The 18,399-nt window shown below is 41.2% G+C and overlaps 1 protein-coding gene across 7 annotated transcripts in view; it reads left to right on the top strand.

Annotated features, from left to right (window-relative positions):
* cenpp (centromere protein P) overlaps positions 1 to 18,399 on the top strand; it is a 353,297-nt gene that overhangs the window by 51,220 nt on the left and 283,678 nt on the right. For all 7 annotated transcript variants that reach the window (XM_072582119.1, XM_072582121.1, XM_072582120.1 and 4 more), the window contains exons 4-5: positions 2,151 to 2,236; positions 11,316 to 11,404. In XM_072582119.1, coding sequence (XP_072438220.1) covers positions 2,151 to 2,236; positions 11,316 to 11,404 — 175 coding nt within the window. The remainder of the gene's footprint in view (positions 1 to 2,150; positions 2,237 to 11,315; positions 11,405 to 18,399) is intronic.

Genomic DNA, 18,399 nt, shown 5'->3' with positions numbered 1-18,399 from the left:
CCCAGAAGATAGATGTCAAAATTATGATTTACAATTTACGATTATGAGCTCCAACGTAAGGTGGAGCAAGGTTTTAATAATAAGAAAGTGTTGCATGCAGAGAGTAGGGAAGTGGGAGGCACTGTAAAGGAAAATTCTGCAAGTCTCAATTTATGTAAGAGATACAATTCTTGACAAAACTGAGGACACATCGGAGATGTTCGGGAGGAAAGCTGATAGCTTTGGAAGAAAATCTTTGGAAGGATATGCCATTGCCTGCGGTGATGGAGGGAGAGTCACATGCTCCAGCAAAACACATGGTTCAGCTCTTATGATTCTGGAGAAACATGAAGGTAGCTTCATCTAGAGCTCTCAAATGGTGTGTGCCTCCCACATACCATACTGAGGAACATAAATGGGCAAGTAAATAAACTTTTAGAAAGGAAGAAAAATAGTTCGATCTTTAGATAAATAAGAGGTGCTGCATTTTGGAAAGGCAAATCAGGGACAGGACTTAGACACTTAATGATAAGGTCCTGGGGAGTTCTGCTGAAGAAAGACCTTGGAATGCAAGTTTTTAGTTTCTTGCACGTGGAGTCCAGGTTGACAGGATGTGAATAAGGCATTTGGTTTGCTTGCCTTTATTGGCCAATGCTTAGAGTATAAGAGTTGGAAGGTCATGTTGTGGCTGTACAGGACATTGGTTAGGCCACTTTTGGAACACTGCATGCAGTTCAGGAAGAATGTTGTGAAACTTGAAAGGATTCAGAAAGGATTTATAAGGATGTGGTCAGGGTTGGAGACTTTGAGCTATGGGCAGAGGCTGAATAGGCTGGGGCTATTTTTCCTGGAGTGTTGGAAGCTGAGGGTAACCTTATAGAGGTTTATAAAATCATGAGGGACATGGGTAGAGTAAATAGACAAGGTCTTTTCCTTGGATGAGGGAGTCCAAAACTAGAGGACATAGGCTTGAGGTGAGAGGGGAAAAATTTAAAAGAACCTAAGGGGCAACTTTTTCATGCAGAGGGTCGAGTATGTATGGAATGAGCTGCCAGAGGAAATGGTGGAGGAGGTTACAATTCCAACATTTAATAGGCATCTGGTTGGGTCAATGAATAGGAAGGGTGATTTTTGAGAAGATTTGTAGCTCAGGTTGAGGTTCAGGTTGTACGTTTAGAGGGATATGGGCCAAACCCTGGCAAATGGGACTAGATTAATTTATAATATTTGGTTGGCATGGCTGAGTTGGACTGAAGAGACTGTTTCCATGCTGTACAGCTCTATGACTCAAGGATTCTATATCGACATTTATGTAGTCAACCTGTTGGAGGATTAAAGACATCTGTTTCAAGTAAAAGTTTTGACATTCCCTCGGAGATGAATATCTATTTAAGAACAAATAAGTCAGAATAATGAGAGATGAAATAAGGACTTCTAAATTCATATTTTATTGCACGGAACTTGGGTCTTTCTGAAAAATGTTAATTTTTCATTTGACAATTATTGGATCATTTCACAAGAATATAAGTTGAAGAGGAAGTACACATGCAGTGAAGGGGTATTGTCCATACCTCTGGCCCAGTTGGCGTTGGTACAAGTCCTGCCTTCTCCAGAGGTTTGTACTAATGTCACTGAACAGGTTGATTGGAAAATATACATAAATTCAAGGGGAAAGCCAGCATTCATATTGTATGAGAGGAGAGTGCTGATTGGTTGGCAGTTGAACTTTGGTAGAGGAACCATAGTGAACCACATGTTGGGGCCAGCTCTGTTTGACACTAACAACTCCTCTCAGAACAGCAATAAGAGCTCTGTGTAAAATGATATTGTCAACTTTGACCCTTGTGAATGGAGATACGCAGCAGAAAAACATTTCATAATCTGATATGAATCAGCATAAGCTTTTAATCTTAACAAGCTAAGATGTGTGTGATGGTGAGAAGTAGAACTGTTTCATTGTCACATCAGCAGGTTAGCTACTTTTTGGCAGGACTCGGCACTTGTGGGCAGAGCGTGGCCTCAGATTCAGTCACCTTCATGCCAAGTCTGTTTTGAAGTTTCAAGTTCACGTCCCAAAATATTGGAATAAAAGTTGTCATTCACAGTTTGGTACTAAAAATTTGCTTGACATTTTTAATGAAGTGTTTTCATCCTATTAAATTTATTTTCAGGTAATGACAAAAGAAAACAATACAGACTGTCAGGCTACAGTCATTCACTGCAGTTTGACCTTGAATTTGAACTAATGGAGGTTCAGGTATGTATATTATTCACGGGGATTAAAATGGGAATTAACTATCCAAGTATACTTGTCCTATTGAGAGGACAGACAGCAGGGCAGAGGATTTGGGGTTGCTGTGCTAGTAAGAAATGAAATTAAATTGACAACAAGAAGTGATATAATTGGAAAGCATCGAATCTATGTGGGTAGATTTCAGGAAATGCAAAGGAATAAAGACCCTGATGGGAATCATGTACAGGCCTTGCAACAGTAGTCAGGATGTGGGGAAAAGCATAAATCTGAGAAAAAGGAATGTAAGAAAGACACTTTTATAATAATCATGGGAGACTTCAATGTGCAGGTGAACTGGAAAAATCAGTTTGGCCGTTGAGCAGAATACTTACGAGATGTTATTTTTGGAGTAGTGTGTGGTAGAGCCCACTAGGGTACAGGTTTGGCGATGTGTAATGAGGCAGACGTGATTAGGAGCTTTAAGATAAATGAACCCCTTTGGGACAGTGACCATAATAGAACAGGATTTACCTTCCTATTTGAGAAGGTGAAGCTGGAATCAGATACAACGTTATTTCAATTGAGTAAAGGTAATTACAAAGACTGGGAGAGAAGCTGGCCAGATTTGATTGGAAGGGGAGTCTAGCATAGAAGATAGTGCAGCAGCACTGGCAGGTGTTTCTGGGGCTAATTTGGGAGGCAGAGCAGAAATTCATCCCAAAGAAGAAGCATACGCAGGGGAAGACGAGGAGAGAGAGTGAGGACTGCAGATGCTGGAGATCAGAGTCAAGAGTTTGGTGCTGGAAAAGTAAAGCAGGTCAGGCAGCATCCGAGGAGCAGGACAATCGACATTTCAAGCATTAGCCCTTCATCAGGAATGGGCGAAGATGAGGCAACCATGGCTGAGAAGGGAAGTGAGGGTCAGCATTAAAGCAAAAGAAAAGGCATACAGTGTAGTCAAGATTAATGGGAAGCCTTTAAAAACCACCAGACAATAACTTAAAAATCAATAAGGGCTGTGAAGATGAAATATGTGAGTAAGTTAGCTAATAATATGAAAGAAGGTGGCAAGAGTTTTTAGTTGTTTAAAAAGGAAAGAGAGAGGCAAGAATGGATATTGGACAGTTGGAAATTGGGACTAGAGAAGTAGTGATAGGAAACAATGAAATGGCAGAGGAACTGACATTAGTTTTCACAGTGGAAGATGCTAGCAGCATTCCGGAACTTTAATAGAGTTGGGGGCAGGGATGAGTGTAGTATTCATTATTAGGAAAAGGTGTTGGAGAGGCTGAAAGGTCTGAAATTACCTGGACCAGATGGGATACTCCCCAGAGTTCAACAGAAGGTAGCTGAGGAAATTGTGGAGGTATTGATGGTGATCTTTTTGGAATCTCTAGAGTCAGGGAGGGTCCAAAAGAACTGGAAAACTGCAAATGTAACACCCCTGTTTAAGAGGGGAGGGAAGTAAACAACAGGAAATTATAGGCTGGTCAACCTGATGCCGGCTGTTAGTCAGATTTTAGAATCCATTACGAAGGGTGAGATTGTGGAGTACTTGGAAGTGCATGGTAAAATATTGCTGAGTTAGCACAGCTTTGACAAGTGGAAGTCATGCCTGACGAATCTGTTAGAATTCATTGAGGAGATAATAAGCAAGATAGAACAAGGAGAGCCCATGGATGTGATCAGTTAGGATTTCCTGAAGACGTTGAATAAGGTCGGCCGTTAAATAAGATGAGGCAAAAGTAAGAACTGCAGATGCTGGAGATCAGAGTCTAGATTAGAGTGGTGCTGGAAAAGCACAGCAGGTCGAGCAGGAAAATTGATGTTTCGAGCAAAAGCCCTTCATCAGGAAGGGCTTTTGTCTGAAACGTCGATGTTCCTGCTCCTCGGATGCTGCCTGACTTGCTGTGCTTTTCTAGCACCACTCTAATCTAGAGACTGTTAAATGAAATGAGTCCATGGTGTTGGGGACAAAGTATTGCAATGGATAGAGGATTGGTTGACTGGCAGAAAGCAGGGTTAAAGCATGCTTTTCTGTGGTTATTGTAACCACAGAAGTTATTGTTGGGACCACAACTATTCACGTTATATATTAAAGATCTGGAAGAAGTAACTGATGGCGTTATTGCTAAGTTGGCCGATGACACAAAGACATGTGGAGGGACAGGTTGTGTTGAGGAGGTGGAAAGGCTATTGAAAGATGTGGCCATGCTTGATGAGAGGCCAATGAAGTGGAGGATAAAACACAACGTAACACAATGTAGCCAAGTGTGAGATTACGCACTTCAGTCGGAAGAATGAAGGCATAGTCGATTTTATAAATGGGGAAAGGCTTTGGGAATTTGAAGTACAAAGAGACTGTGGAGTCCAAGTGCAGGACTGTCTTAAGGTTAACATGTAGGCAGGTATGAAGGCAAATGCAAGTTAGCACTCATTTCAGGAGGGTTAGAAGACAAGAACAGAGATGCACTGCTGAAGCTATATGAGGCTCGGGTCAGACTAAATTTAGAATTTTGTGATCAATTGTGGACCCTGTATATAAGGAAGGATTTGCTATCCTTGGAAGGTGTATAGAGGAGGTTTGCAAGAATATCCTGGGATGAAGGATTTGTCATAATGAGGATTCTTCATCTTTACTCGATGGAGTTTAGAAGAATGGGGGTGGGGGGTGGATTCTGATTGACATTGACAGAATACTGGGAGGCCTGGATAGAGCGGACATAGAGAAGATGATTCCACGAGTAAGAGAGACTCGGACCCAAGGTACAACTTCAGTGAAGGACGAATCTTTTGAACTGAAATAAGAATGGATTTCTTTAGCCAGAAGGCGTTTAATCCGTGAAGCTCATTGCCTTCGCGGACTGTGGGGGCCAAATCTTTCAATGTATTTAAGACAGATTAATTCTTGATTTGTAAGAGGATCAAGGATTATAGGGAGAAGGCAGGAGAATGTGGTTGAGAAACGGAAAATATGGGGCGGCATGGTGGCTCAGTGGTTAACACTGCTGCCTCACAACACCAGAGACCTAGGTTCGATTCCACCCTCGTGTTTGCACGTTCTCCCCCTGTCTGTGTGGGTTTCCTGAGCTGTTCAATTTCCTCTCACAGTTCAAAGATGTGCAGGTTAAGTGGATTGGCCATAGTATCAGGCTAGTTGGTTGAGCCATAGGATATGCAGAGTTACAGAGGATAGGGTAAGGGGGTGGGTGTGGAAGAGACGCTGTTCCAAGGGTCGGCATAGACTCAATGTGCTGAATGGCATATTTCCACTCTGTAGAGGTTCTATGAACATATCAGCCCTGATCGAGTGGCAGAGCAGATGTGATGGCTGAATGGCCTGATTCTATTCCAAATCTTCAGGTTTGCTTCTAAGTATTACACTGTATGACATAACCATCAGGATAGATGAAAAAAAAATCCAAGTCTATGATTTTTCCCTTGAATTAGGGCAGCACAGTGGCTCAGTGGTTAGCACTGCTTCCTCACAGCGCCAGGGACTTGGGTTCGATTCCAGCCTTGGGCGACTGTCTGTGTGGAGTTTGCACATTCTCCCCGTGTCTGTGTGGGGTTCTTCCGGGTGCTCTGGTTTTCTCCCCCAGTCCAGAGATTTTCAGATCAGGTGGATTGGCCATACTAAATTGCCCATAGTGTTAAGGGCATTAGTCAGAGGGAAATGGGTCTGGGTGGGTTACTCTTCAGAGAGTTGTTGTGGACTTGTTGGACTGAAGGGCCAATTTCCACACTGTAGGGAATCAAATGTAATGTAGGGAATCTGATGTACAAAAATTGCCATTTGATTTTCAGAAGCAAACAATTTGGAATATGCTACCAACTCAATTTAAACACAGGAGCCACTGTGTATCCATGATGATTTACATTTTGCCATCTACACTTTCACAAACAGGAATGATACTAAATAGATAAGGTTAGCTAGAATTTTTAATGGTATTGAACACATGCAACAATTAAATTTTGCTATGTCACCTCATATAATTTTAATTGTAGAAATCAATGTCGAACCCCCTTCCAGACTAGTTATCCACTGAATGAGAATTTAAACTTGCTGACCCCTCGCAGCTGAAGATTGGATTGTGACAAATTCTTACAAGTTGTAAAAGCATTCTGGCATTATATAATATGCATTTAATGCTATATTTAATATGCTGTGATTTCAATGAATTTTCCAAAAGTAACTTGCAGCAGATGGCACTGTTTACTTACATATACATCTATACTTTCAAATAGAACATAGAACAGTATAGCACAGTACAGGCCCTTCGGCCCTCGGTGTGCCAACTTTTTATCCTACTCTTAAGATCAAACTAACCTACATACCCTTCATTTTACTGTCATCCATGTGCCTTTCCAAGAGTCACCTAAATGTCCCTAATGTATCTGACTCCACTAACACTGATGGCAGTGCATTCCATGCACCCACCATTCTCTGTGTAAAGAACTGGCATCTGACATCTTCTCTAAACCTTTCTCCAATCACCTGAAAATTATACCCCCTCGTGATAGCCATTTCTGCCATGGAAAAAAAGTCTCTGGCTATCCACTCTATCTATGCCTGTCATCATCTTGTACACCTCTGTCAAGTCAACTCTCATCCTTCTTTGCTCCAGTGAGAAAAACCCTAGCTCCCTCAATCTTTCTTCATAAGACATAACCTGCAGTCCAGGCAGCATCCTGGTAAATCTCCTCTGCACCCTCTCTAAAACTTCCACATCCTTCCTATAATGAGGCTACCAGAACTGAATGCAATATTCCAAGTGTGGTCTAACCAGGGCTTTACAGAGCTTGGAGCATAACCTCATGGCTCTTAAACTCAGTCTTCCTGCTAATGAAAGCCAACATGCCAAATGCCTTCTTAACAACCCTATCAACTTTGAAGGTTCTATGGATGTGGACCTAAGATTCCTCTGTTCCTCCACACTGCCAAGCATCCTGCCTTTAACTCTATAATCTGCATTCAAATTCAACCTTCCAAAATGAATCATTTCACATTTTTCCAGATTGAAATCCATCTGCTACTTATCAGCCCAGCTCTGCAACTTGTCAGTGTCCCATTGCAACCTACAACAGCCCTCCACACTCTCCAAAACTCCACCAGCCTTGGTGTCATCAGAAAACTTACTAACCCCCAACCTTCCACTTCCTCATCCAAGTCATTTATATGATTCACAAAGAGCAGAGGTCCCAGAACAGTCCCTGCGGAACACCACTGGTCCCCGAGCTCCAGGCTAAATATTTTCCATCTACCACCCTCTGACTTCTATGGGCCAGCCAATTCTGTATCTAAAAAGCCAAATTTCCCAGTATCCCATGTCGCCTTATTTTCTGAATGAGCCTACCATGGGGAGTCTTATCAAACACCATGCTAAAATCCATGTACACTAGATCCACTGCTCTATCTTCATCAATGTGTTTTGTCACATCCTCAAAGAATTCAGTAAGACTTGTGAGACGTGACATGTCCCTCACAAAACCATGCTGACTATCTCTTAATCAAACTGTGCTTTTCCAAATGATCATAAATCCTGTCTCTCAGAATCTTCTCCAATAATTTGCCCGCCACTGACATAAGACTGACTGATCTGTAATTCTCATGGTTGTCCCTGTTCCTTTTCTTGAAAAAGGGCCTAATATTTTCCACCCTCCAATCGTCTAGTACTACTCTAGTGGACAGTGAGGATGCAAAGATCATCGCCAAAGGCACAGCAATCTCTTCCCTCACTTCCGGTAGTAACCTTGGGTATATCCTGTCTGGCCCAGGGGACTTATCTCTCCTCACATTTTTCAAAATTTCCAGCACATGCTCCTTTTTGACATCAACCTGTTCGAGCAAATCAGCCTGTTTTACGCTGTCCTCACAAATGACAAGGTCCCTCTCAGTAGTGAATACTGAAGCAAAGTATTTATTAAGGACCTTCCCTACCTCCTCCGACTTGAGGCACAAGTTCCCTCTACTATCCCTAATTGGCCCTACCCTCACTTTGACCATCCTCTTGTTCCTCTCATAAGTGTAGAATGCCTTGGGATTTTCTTAACCCAACCTGCCAAGGCTTTTTCATGCTCCTTTCTAGCTCTCCTAAGTCCATTCTTCCAGTTCCTTCCTGGCTACCTTGTAATCCTCTAGAGCCCTGTTTGATCCTTGCTTCCTCAATCTTTAGTCAGCTTCCTTCATCCTGTTGACCAGATGTTTGACATCTCCTGTCATCCAAGGTTCCTTCACCCTACCGTCCCTTCCTTGCCTCAGTGGGACAAACTTATCCAACACTCACAGCAAGTGCTTCCTCAACAACCTCCACACTTCTCTCATGCAGTTCTCTGAGAATATCTGTTCCCAATTTATACTCCACAGTTCCTGCCTAAGGGCATTGTAACTCCCCCTCCCCCATAAAATAATTTCCATACCATCTGCTCCTATCTCTCTCCACGACTGTATTAAAGGGCAGGAAGTTGTGATCACTGTCATTGAAATGCTCTCCCACCGAGGGATCTGACACCTGACCTGGTTTGTTGCCAAGCTCCAAATCCAATATGGCCTATAGCCGGCCTATCTAGATATTGAGTCAGGAATCCTTCCTGGGCACACCTGACAAAATCTGCGCCATCCAAACTATTAGCACTAAGGAGGTCCCAATCAATATCAGGGAAGTTGAATTCACCCATGACAACAACCTTGTTACTTCTACACCTTTTCAAAATCTGCCTCCCAATCTGCTCTTCCGTGTCTCTGTTGCTATCAGTGCTCTATGGAAAGCTCCCAATAAAGTGATTGCTTCTTTCCTGTTTCTGACTTCCACTCGTACTGACTCAGGATACAAGCTACTTGACGACCTCCCTTTTTGCAACTTTGATACTATCCCTGTTTAGCAATGCCACTCCCCCATCTCTTACCTCCCTCCCTATTCCTTTTGAAACACTAAAACCCCGGATCATCTCGCAACCATTCCTGCCCCTGTGATATCCAAGTCTCTGTAATGGCCACAATATTGTCGTTCCAAGTACTGATCCAGGCTGTACTTTTATCCCTGACCCTGTTCATGACATTTTTGTATATTGCTCATGAAGTCAGTGATGTGCTATATAGCAGTCATTAGGATTAAACCTTCCAGGTTATTGTATAGTTGAAATTGTTTTCTGTATAATGTTAATCGAATATAGTATCGAACCTTATGGAATATTAGGTTTGAATTGTGATTTGATGTCCAGGTTTTGTATGGATTTTTAAAATGTATTCCCTCATGGGCCGTGGGCATCACTGGCCATCTCTAGTTACCCTTAAGAAGATGGTGTGAGCTGCCTTCTTGAACAACTGCAATCGATGTGTGGTAGGTAGACCTGCAGTGCCATTAGGACAGGAATTCCAGTATTTTAGGAATGGCATTATGTTTTCAAGTCAGATGGTGAGTGGCTTGGTGGTGGTGGTGCTTCCCTGTATCAGCTCCGTTGTCCTTCTAAATCGAGGTGGTTATGGGTTTGGAAGGCTCTATCTAAGGCTCTTGGATGAATTTCTGCAGTGCTTCTTGGAGATCATACGCTGCTACTGACCGTTGATGATGGTGGTGGTGAATGCTTGTAGATGCTTGGTGCCAATCAAGTGGACTGCTTGATCTTGGATGATGTTAAGTTTTTGAGTGTTGCACTAAGGAGGTTCCAGTCAATATCAGGGAGTTGAAGTCACCCATAACAACAACCCTGTAGAAAGATATTACAGTGTTGTTGGTGAAAAGTGAGTTTCTGATAATGCCTTGATGAAATGGATGTTAATTGGGTAAAACTAAACAGCATTCTATTACTGCAAGTATGTAAGTAGACACCCTGTGTGGATGACTTGAAAACACATGAAACATGACATGAAAACACATGCTGCACTCATTCAGGCAGATGGGGATTATTCCATCAAACTCTTGAATTATACCTTATAGATGAAGGACAGATTTTGGGGAGTCAGGAATCAGAAGGTGAGGTATTTGCTGCAATATTCTGAGCCTCTGACCTGATTTGGGAATACATAATGGGATCATAGCGCCTAAAATATGAGTACAGAGGTTCTCTTGCGTCATGATCAGAAACATGGTGTTAATTTTTATATCTAGTTTGTCAGCATTTGAATGAAGGGCATGGATATGCAGGATGATGTGATGGCAAGGAAGAACTGAGGGGCTGTTGGTGTAGGCAAAGTGAAATTGGATATGAGAGCAAAAACTGTTCGTGAAAAAAGTCCAAAGAAAATCCAAGGAATCTTACCATAATCTTGCAAGTACTTCATGTTGGTTTGACTGCCAATGTTTGATATGGAAAACATGAAACAGATGCCGTCTAAATGTAGTTTGCTATCAAATCATGCTATCTGTTAGCCCCCATACTCTTTACAATCTGTCTGATATTGTTTATTCACCTCACCAAAGATCAATTGCCCTGTCGCATGAGAATTAAATACTACCCAAATTGATGATTCTTTAAACTCAATCATTTCTGTACCCAGACTAAACCAATTATTATAGACCTGCAGTATGCACAGGATTGCCGAGCTGTTGCTGTGTGTGGAGATAAGGAATTCATGCTGTTCTGAATGTTGCCAAAACAAAACTTCTATATCAACCCAGCCCTAGTCAGTTAAATATTTCATCACCTTTATATGTTGAAGGAGAAAATCTAGGATATGTTGAGCATTTTCCATACATTGGATGCCACCTGTATCAAAAGGGTATAATTGACAATGAGACTCAATGATAATGGAATAGACCTAAACACAGGTCAGCCAGACCAGCTCAACTTTCGACAAGCTATAGCCATGTGAACAACAAAGACTTCTGTAAATCAAGAAAAGTTCTGGTGAACAGAGTAGTTATTGTCACAACACTCCTATACTGCAGTGAGAATAGATTGTGCTTTGGTAGTGTTTAAAATGCCTGTACCTAAGTTCTTAAATTTGTTCTTTGGGAAATTGAGAAACTGACAAAATATTTTTTGAAGAAGGGTCGAAGAAGATCTAAATCATTGACTCTGTGCTTTTTCCACAGATGTTGTCAGACCAGCTGAGTTTTTCTAGCAGTTTCTGATTTTGTTAAATGAGTATTTTCCCTTTCAGGCTAAAGAAAATGTCATTACCACTGTTACAGAACTGAACATTATTTTGGAATCGAATGAGTTTTGTGATTTGAGCCGGTTCATATCTCGGTAAGATTTCAATGAATTTGTTTTGTCAGAGATAAAGATATGTTCATGTTAGTGGTCCATATTTACTTATGTCTTTAACAATAGCTATTCCAATATTCACTTCCTTCTCCTCCTCCTCTTTGAAGAAATCATTGTCATGTCTACATATTCAAGATACCTTGCTTTTGAGTCTCAGTGCATTCATAATGAAGGACTAGCCAAGGCCTTTTTCCAAGGGTAGGGGAGTCCAAAACTAGAAGGCAGAGTTTTGAGGTGAGAAGGGAAAGATTTGAAAAGGACCTGAGGGCAACTTTATCACTTAGAGGGTGGCATGTGTATGGAATGTGCTGCTAGAGGAAGTAGTGGAGACTAGTACAATTACAATATTTAAAGACATTTGGACAGGTACATGAATAGGAAAGGTTTAGATGGATATGGACCAAATGCAGGCAAGTAGGACTACTCAGTGTGTGATAGATGAGTTGAGCTAAAGGTTCTGTTTCCATGCTGTACAATTTTATACCTCAGTGACTCTATAATAGCATGAGCTAGGAGCAGAGGTAGACCATTTGGCTCCTCCAAGTTGCCTAACCATTCATAAAATCATGATTAATCAGTTTGAGTTTCAAATTCCCATCTACTTCTGATAACTTTCGATTCCTTCACCAAACAAAAATCTACCTGCTGACTTTGCTATGCTAAAAATGAGGATATGTCTGATTTGGTGGAAGTGGAAACTGTTCAAACTTTTGTTCTGCCCAACAAAACTTGTCCCATTACTGTAAATGTGTGTTCTGAGGAAGCAAACTTGACTGATTTAGAGTTTAATATTCTGTGTCAGGCTGCTATTGCCCAACAGCCTTGTACGTCACTTCAATATAACAGCTCCAGCTCTGGCAGTGCATGTTTGATTTCAGTCAGGTGACAAATTGCTAGTGGAAATTTTGTTGGAGAGAGGAGCAGACCTTCTTCAGGGTTGGCATGCCTAGAAGAGTTGTGGCAGTAAGTTAGATACTAAATAAAAACCAAAAGAACTGCAAATGCTGTAAATTAGAAACAAAAGCAGCAGTTCCTGGAAAAGCTCAGTAGGTCTGGCAGCATCTTTGAAGAGAAATCATAGTTAATGTTTCAGGTCCAGTGAACCTGGCATGCCTAGAAAAGATATGGCAGTAAGTTAAATACAGAATAAAAACTGGAAGAACTGTGGATGCTGTAAATCAAAAACAAAAATTACTGGAAAAGCTCAGCAGGTCTGGCAGCATCTGTGAAGAGAAACTGGAGTTAACGTTTCGGGTCCGGTGATCCAGTTCTATTTTTGTTTCTGATTTACAGCATCCACAGTTATTTCGTTTGTATGACCAATTGCTGGTGATTGTGGAAGCTAGACACTACCAGTGCCACATTGTCAATGCTGATAACTGATGGTATGCTGACACCCCAAAGTGTGAGATTTGTTGTCTTGATGTTAATAGTCAAATCAAACACTTCTTGTTGGTATGGAAAAATCAGTCCAATTGCGATTGAAGATATTCCTGTGTAGAAAGATATTACAGTATTGTCAGTGAAAAGTGACTTTCTGATAATGACTTAATCCACCTTGATGCAATGGATATCAATTGGGTAAACTTGAACTGCATTCTATGACTGCAAGTATGGAAGTAGACACCCTATGTGGATGACTTGAAAACACATGAAAGGAGCTAAGAAAAGGATATCCTAAAGGGTGTTGAGAGCAGAACACTTGAGAGACTCATTTGATCCTACTCCAGATCTTAAAGGGTTCTGACGTTACCTTATTATTGCTGGCTTTATCCATTGTGTCCTCATGGAATGAAGGATCACATTTAGCAGCTTCAGTGGGCCGCCAGTTTTCTCCTGTCCTGAGGTTAAATACACTATCGCTTCTTACATGGTCGCATGTCTTGAAAAGATCATAGGAACAGGAGTAGGCCATTCAGCTAATTGGCCTGCCCGCCTTCTTATATCATCATGGCTGTATGAACATTTCAATGCTTTTTATTTATACTATCGCATCAAATTTTTGCTCCAGTGGTAATCGCAAAAACATCAATCTCTTCTTTAAATACACTCAAAACTCAAGCTTTCACAATCCGCTGTGGAGTACAGAATTTCAAAGATTCACAAGTCTCTGAGGAAAAATAATTTTCATCATCTCAGTGCTAAGTGGAATTCCTTATTTTTAAATTGTACCTTCTGCTCCTCAACTCAATCCACCTAAACCATATTTGTGCCTCATGTTTTCATAATTTCACTTGTCCATATTTAACACCCTTGCTTTAAGATTGAACTGTCTCACTTGTGATCATTTGCCTGTAAAGGTTATTTTTCAAGTTCATTAATTCGTCCTTTTTCATTATATAATACTAGTCTTAAACATCTTGTCCTCTAGTTGACCTCTCAACATCCTGCTTGAGAGAGTCACCTCTAACTAACATTATCAAGAAACACATCCAGCAAGGCTTTAGTGTTCAATTGTTTAACACAGTCTATGCTTCTCTTAACTCCTGACTAATATTATAACCCACATAACCACCACTATTTGGTGGCCTGACGTTACCTTATTATTGCTGGCTTTATCCATTAACATGAATAATTCCAACCAATGTCTGTTGTCGTTTGCTAATTTGTAGCTTCAACCACATAGATTTCACACATTGTACTTCCAATCTGAAACCCTTCTTTATTAATGTGCTGATCCCAAACCTTATTATTAGAACAACTCCACCACCTTTCTCCTTCTTGTCTGTCCTTCCTAAACATTGAATATCCTTATATATTCTGTCCTCGGTCCTGCATGAGCATGCAGCTATGATTCTGTAATGGCAACCATATATCTCCATTTGTACCTTGAGATCATCCACCCTGTTGAAAATGCTTCATGCATTCAGATCCAATGCTTTTAACTTTGACTTCTTGACAGCATTCTACATTTTGAGCATACTCAGTGCTTGGCTTTGTTTCTGCTATCTTGTATCAATGAAGGCAATATTTCATGACTGCTTTGGGTGCACATTCCTACTGCAACGGCTCGACTGAGAAGATCATGTCCATTGTAGACCTTTCAGTTCTGAAAACAGACTGGAATTTATGGTAGATGCATTCAACTAGGCTATGTAGTCAGATAGGGGAGGATGGGTAAATATTTTTTCCACAATGCCAAGCAGATAGATTCTGCTACAGTTTTTGCAGTTACTATTATTGTCCTTGAAACAGTCTTGCCCCACTCATATACTGGAGTAATATTCCTTCCCTTTAGCAGAGACTGAGAAGTTTGTGCAGATGCTTCAAGAGTGCAAGTTTTGATAAAATCTTTTTTGTATCCATTTTATATTATGTAAGCCAGCAAACAGAAAGTTCCAAGAAGTTGTTAAGTATCACTTCCAAATCATTATATTTGATTCTGTGTGGCAATGGAGTTGGGGTATTTTGTGAAGCTTTCAGCAGGTCACTCAGAATAGTTCAATAGTTACTGAACAGTCAATATTAGGAAGTTGAGCAGGGGCAGTTAGAGGGGACAACTGTGGGTCAGTTAAGTGCTTATGTGCAGGTAGAAGAGGATCCCTCCTGAAAATGTGCTGCTGTAGGAGGTTCGAGCCATTAAAACTAGTGTGAAGAATCAGATGCTTGATGGTGCAGCCAAATTTTGTGTCTCGGGCTCAGGAGCTCTGGGAGATTCGAAACTACCAATAATAGTTCAGTGCATCTGAAAGTGAGGATCAGAGGACCCCAAAAGTCATTTTTGCTTTATGCAGCTTTAGTGCTTGGAGAAACACAGTAAGACCAGTTTGGTAGAGCCAACTTTCAGTGAAAAGTTGAATTTGATTTATGAATATGGGCTTGAGTGCATTTTCAAGAATCGGGAAAGTGTAGTCCCGATTGGGAATGTAAACTATCAGAACGTGAGGAAATATTAAGACAGACTGTGATTGAGTGGAATTTGAGGTAGTTCCAAAGCTAGGGTTTCAACAGTGAACAATTGGAATCACTTGTAAAGTCTAATGAGATCCGATGGTTCACTTGGGGGCAGTCATAGGAGACATACTGAGAATTCTATGTGATTTGCCTTGACTGCAGTGGCCATTTGATGTACTCTATATTTGACCACAATTTGTCACTTTTTTTTAGTAAATGTTAATTAGATTTTACAATATCAATTCTGCATACAAATAGACAATGCCTTAGATACCACTCACTAGTCCTGTCCCACTTGCAGGATACACGCATCAGAAATGGAAGTAGAGTGACGTATAGTTGAGAAGAAATTCCCATAGGAGTCCTCAACATTGACTCCAAACTCATGTGATTGCATGGCATCAGGTCAAACATGGACGAGGATACCTCCTTCCTATTACACACTCACCACATCCATCCTTCCTACCCACCTCTGGGTGATCAATTATTATTAAGTATTACTCCATTTTGAACTATACCATATCAGTGTTCCAGATCAGACCTGGTACCCCATTGGAAGAACATGGAGGGTGGGAAGTGCACAGAATCTGCTCTGGGTCAGGGCATCAAAGACCATCACACATAGAGGCTCCATAACAGTACTACTGATCGAGCAGGCCAAGGCTGAAATAGTATAACAGGGAGAGTGGGTCTCTGTCATGTGGCGAGGGAACCAACAAGAGTGAAAATGATCCTTAACTTTATTCTCACCAAATGTACCCACCAACCATGACAGTGTTGGTAGGCATGACTGTTGCACAGTCATTGTTGAGATGATGTCCTGTCTTCATATTGAGGATAGCCTCATTGTTTTCTGCGGTCCTATCACTGTACTAAAAAGAACAGACTTTGAACAGGTCGGGCAATTCAAAACTGGGCATCCATCAATCTGAATAGGCTTGCTAGAACTAGCCGTGCCCTGTGGTCAAACTGTGCCGTTATTCCTGTAACAAGCAGAATTGTTAAAGGGGAACCAATTGATGTAATATATTTAGATTTCTAAAAGGCATTCAATAAGAGTCCCAAACATATGGATACTTCATAAGGGATATTCCGCCAGGATCAGAGCTAGAGCCAGAATTATTTGCTATCTATATAATTGACTTGAATGAGAAAAGTGACTGTACTGATGCCAAGTTTGTGGCTGATATAAAGAATAGGAGGGAAGGCAGGTAGTGAGGATGACATTAGGAGACTGTGGAGGGATATAGGCAGGTTAAACGAGTTGTCAATAATTTGGCAGATGAAATATAATGTTGGAAAATGTGAGGTTATGCACTTTGACAGGAAGAAGGGAAGAACTAAATATTATTTAAATGGACAGATAACCAAAAGCTGCAACACAGAGGGATTTGGGCATCTGGCTATATGAGCCAGAAAATAGCGAGCAAAAGTTAATTAGATAATAGAGGAGCAAAGAGGACTATTGCCCTCTGGATTTTATTTCAAAGGGAATGGGATATAAGAATAAGGAATTGTTGCCAACATTATACAAGGCACTTGTCAGATCAGACCTAGAACGCAGTGAAATGGTTGGACCAATGTCCTGTAAAGCCGCAACATGTCCTGCCAACTCCTATGCACAGTGCTCTGACCAATAAAGGAAAGCATACCAAATGCCTTCTTCACTATCCTATCTACCGGTGACTCCACTTTCAGGGAACTATGAACCTTCACTCCAAGTTCTCTTTGTTCAGCAACACTCCTCAGGACCTTACCATTAAGTGTATAAGTCTGCCCTGATTTGGCTTTCCAAAATGCAGAACCTTACATTTGTCTAAATTAAACTCCATTTGTCATTCCTCAGCCCATTGGCCCATCTAATCAAGATCCCATTGTACTGTGAGGTAGCCCTCTTTGCTGTCCACTACACCTCCAATTTTGGTGACATCTGCAAACTAAACTAACTAAACCTCCGACAGGAAGGGATGTTGTGAAACTTGAAAGTGTTCAGAAAAGATTTGCAAAGATCTTACCAGGGTTGGAGGCTTTGAGCTATAGGGAGAGGCTGAATAGGCTGGGGCAGTTTTCAAAGGATGTTGGAGGTTGAGGGGTGACATTACAGAGATTTATAAAATCATGAGGGGCATGAATAGGGTGAATAGACACCCGGGATGGCAGAGTTCAGAACGAGACTTCACAGAGTCATAGAGATGTGCAGCATGGAAACAGACTCTTTGGTCAAACTCATCCATGCCGACCAGATATCCGAACCTAATCTAGTCCCATTTGCCAGCACTTGGCCCATATCCCTCTAAACCCTTCCTATTCAAATACCCATCCAAATGCTAGTCCCTTTTATATCCTTCCCCTCTTACCTGAGGTTTAGGTGAGAGGGGAATGATTTAAAAGGGACCTAGGGGCAATAGTTTCACGCAGAGGTTGGTGTTTTTTTATGGATGGTCTAGAGGACCAGCTGCTAGAGGAAATGGTGAAGGCTGGGACAATTACAATATTTAAAATGCATCTGGATTGGTAAACGAATAGGGAAGGTTTAGAGGAATACAGGCCAAGTGCTGGCAAATGGGACTAGATAATTTAGGATATCTGGTCAGCATAGACGAGTTGCAGTGAGGGGTCTGTTTCCGTGCTGTACATCTCTATGACTCTGAGATGCTGCTAGACCTGTTGAGTTTTTGTCCCTATGACTAAAGAAATATACTGGAAGCAGTCCAGAGACATTTCATTAGATTACTTTCAGATATGGAGAGATTTTATTATGAGGAGAAGGTGAATGGATTAGGCCAGCACTCATTGCATTTTAGAAGAATGAGAGGTAACCGTATTGAAACATACCAGAATCATAGGGGACTTGACAAGATAGATGCAGAGAGGTTGTTTTCCCTTGTGGAAGAATCTAGCATACTATCAGTATGAGAAGTCACTAATTTAGGTCAGAGATGAGGAATCTCTTCTCTCAGAAGGTCATGAATTTCTAAAATTCTTTACCTTAGATTGCTGTTGAGGGTGGAATGTTAACTGTATTTAAAGATAGAAAGGTGTTTAATTGGAGAATAAAGGGTTATGGGGAAAAGGTAGGAAAA

Source organism: Chiloscyllium punctatum, chromosome 12 (genome assembly GCF_047496795.1).
Source record: "Chiloscyllium punctatum isolate Juve2018m chromosome 12, sChiPun1.3, whole genome shotgun sequence".
Taxonomy (NCBI): Eukaryota; Metazoa; Chordata; class Chondrichthyes; order Orectolobiformes; family Hemiscylliidae; genus Chiloscyllium; species Chiloscyllium punctatum.
The sequence above is the reverse complement of the archived record's forward strand: the minus strand, read 5'-3'. Positions and strand labels throughout refer to the sequence as shown.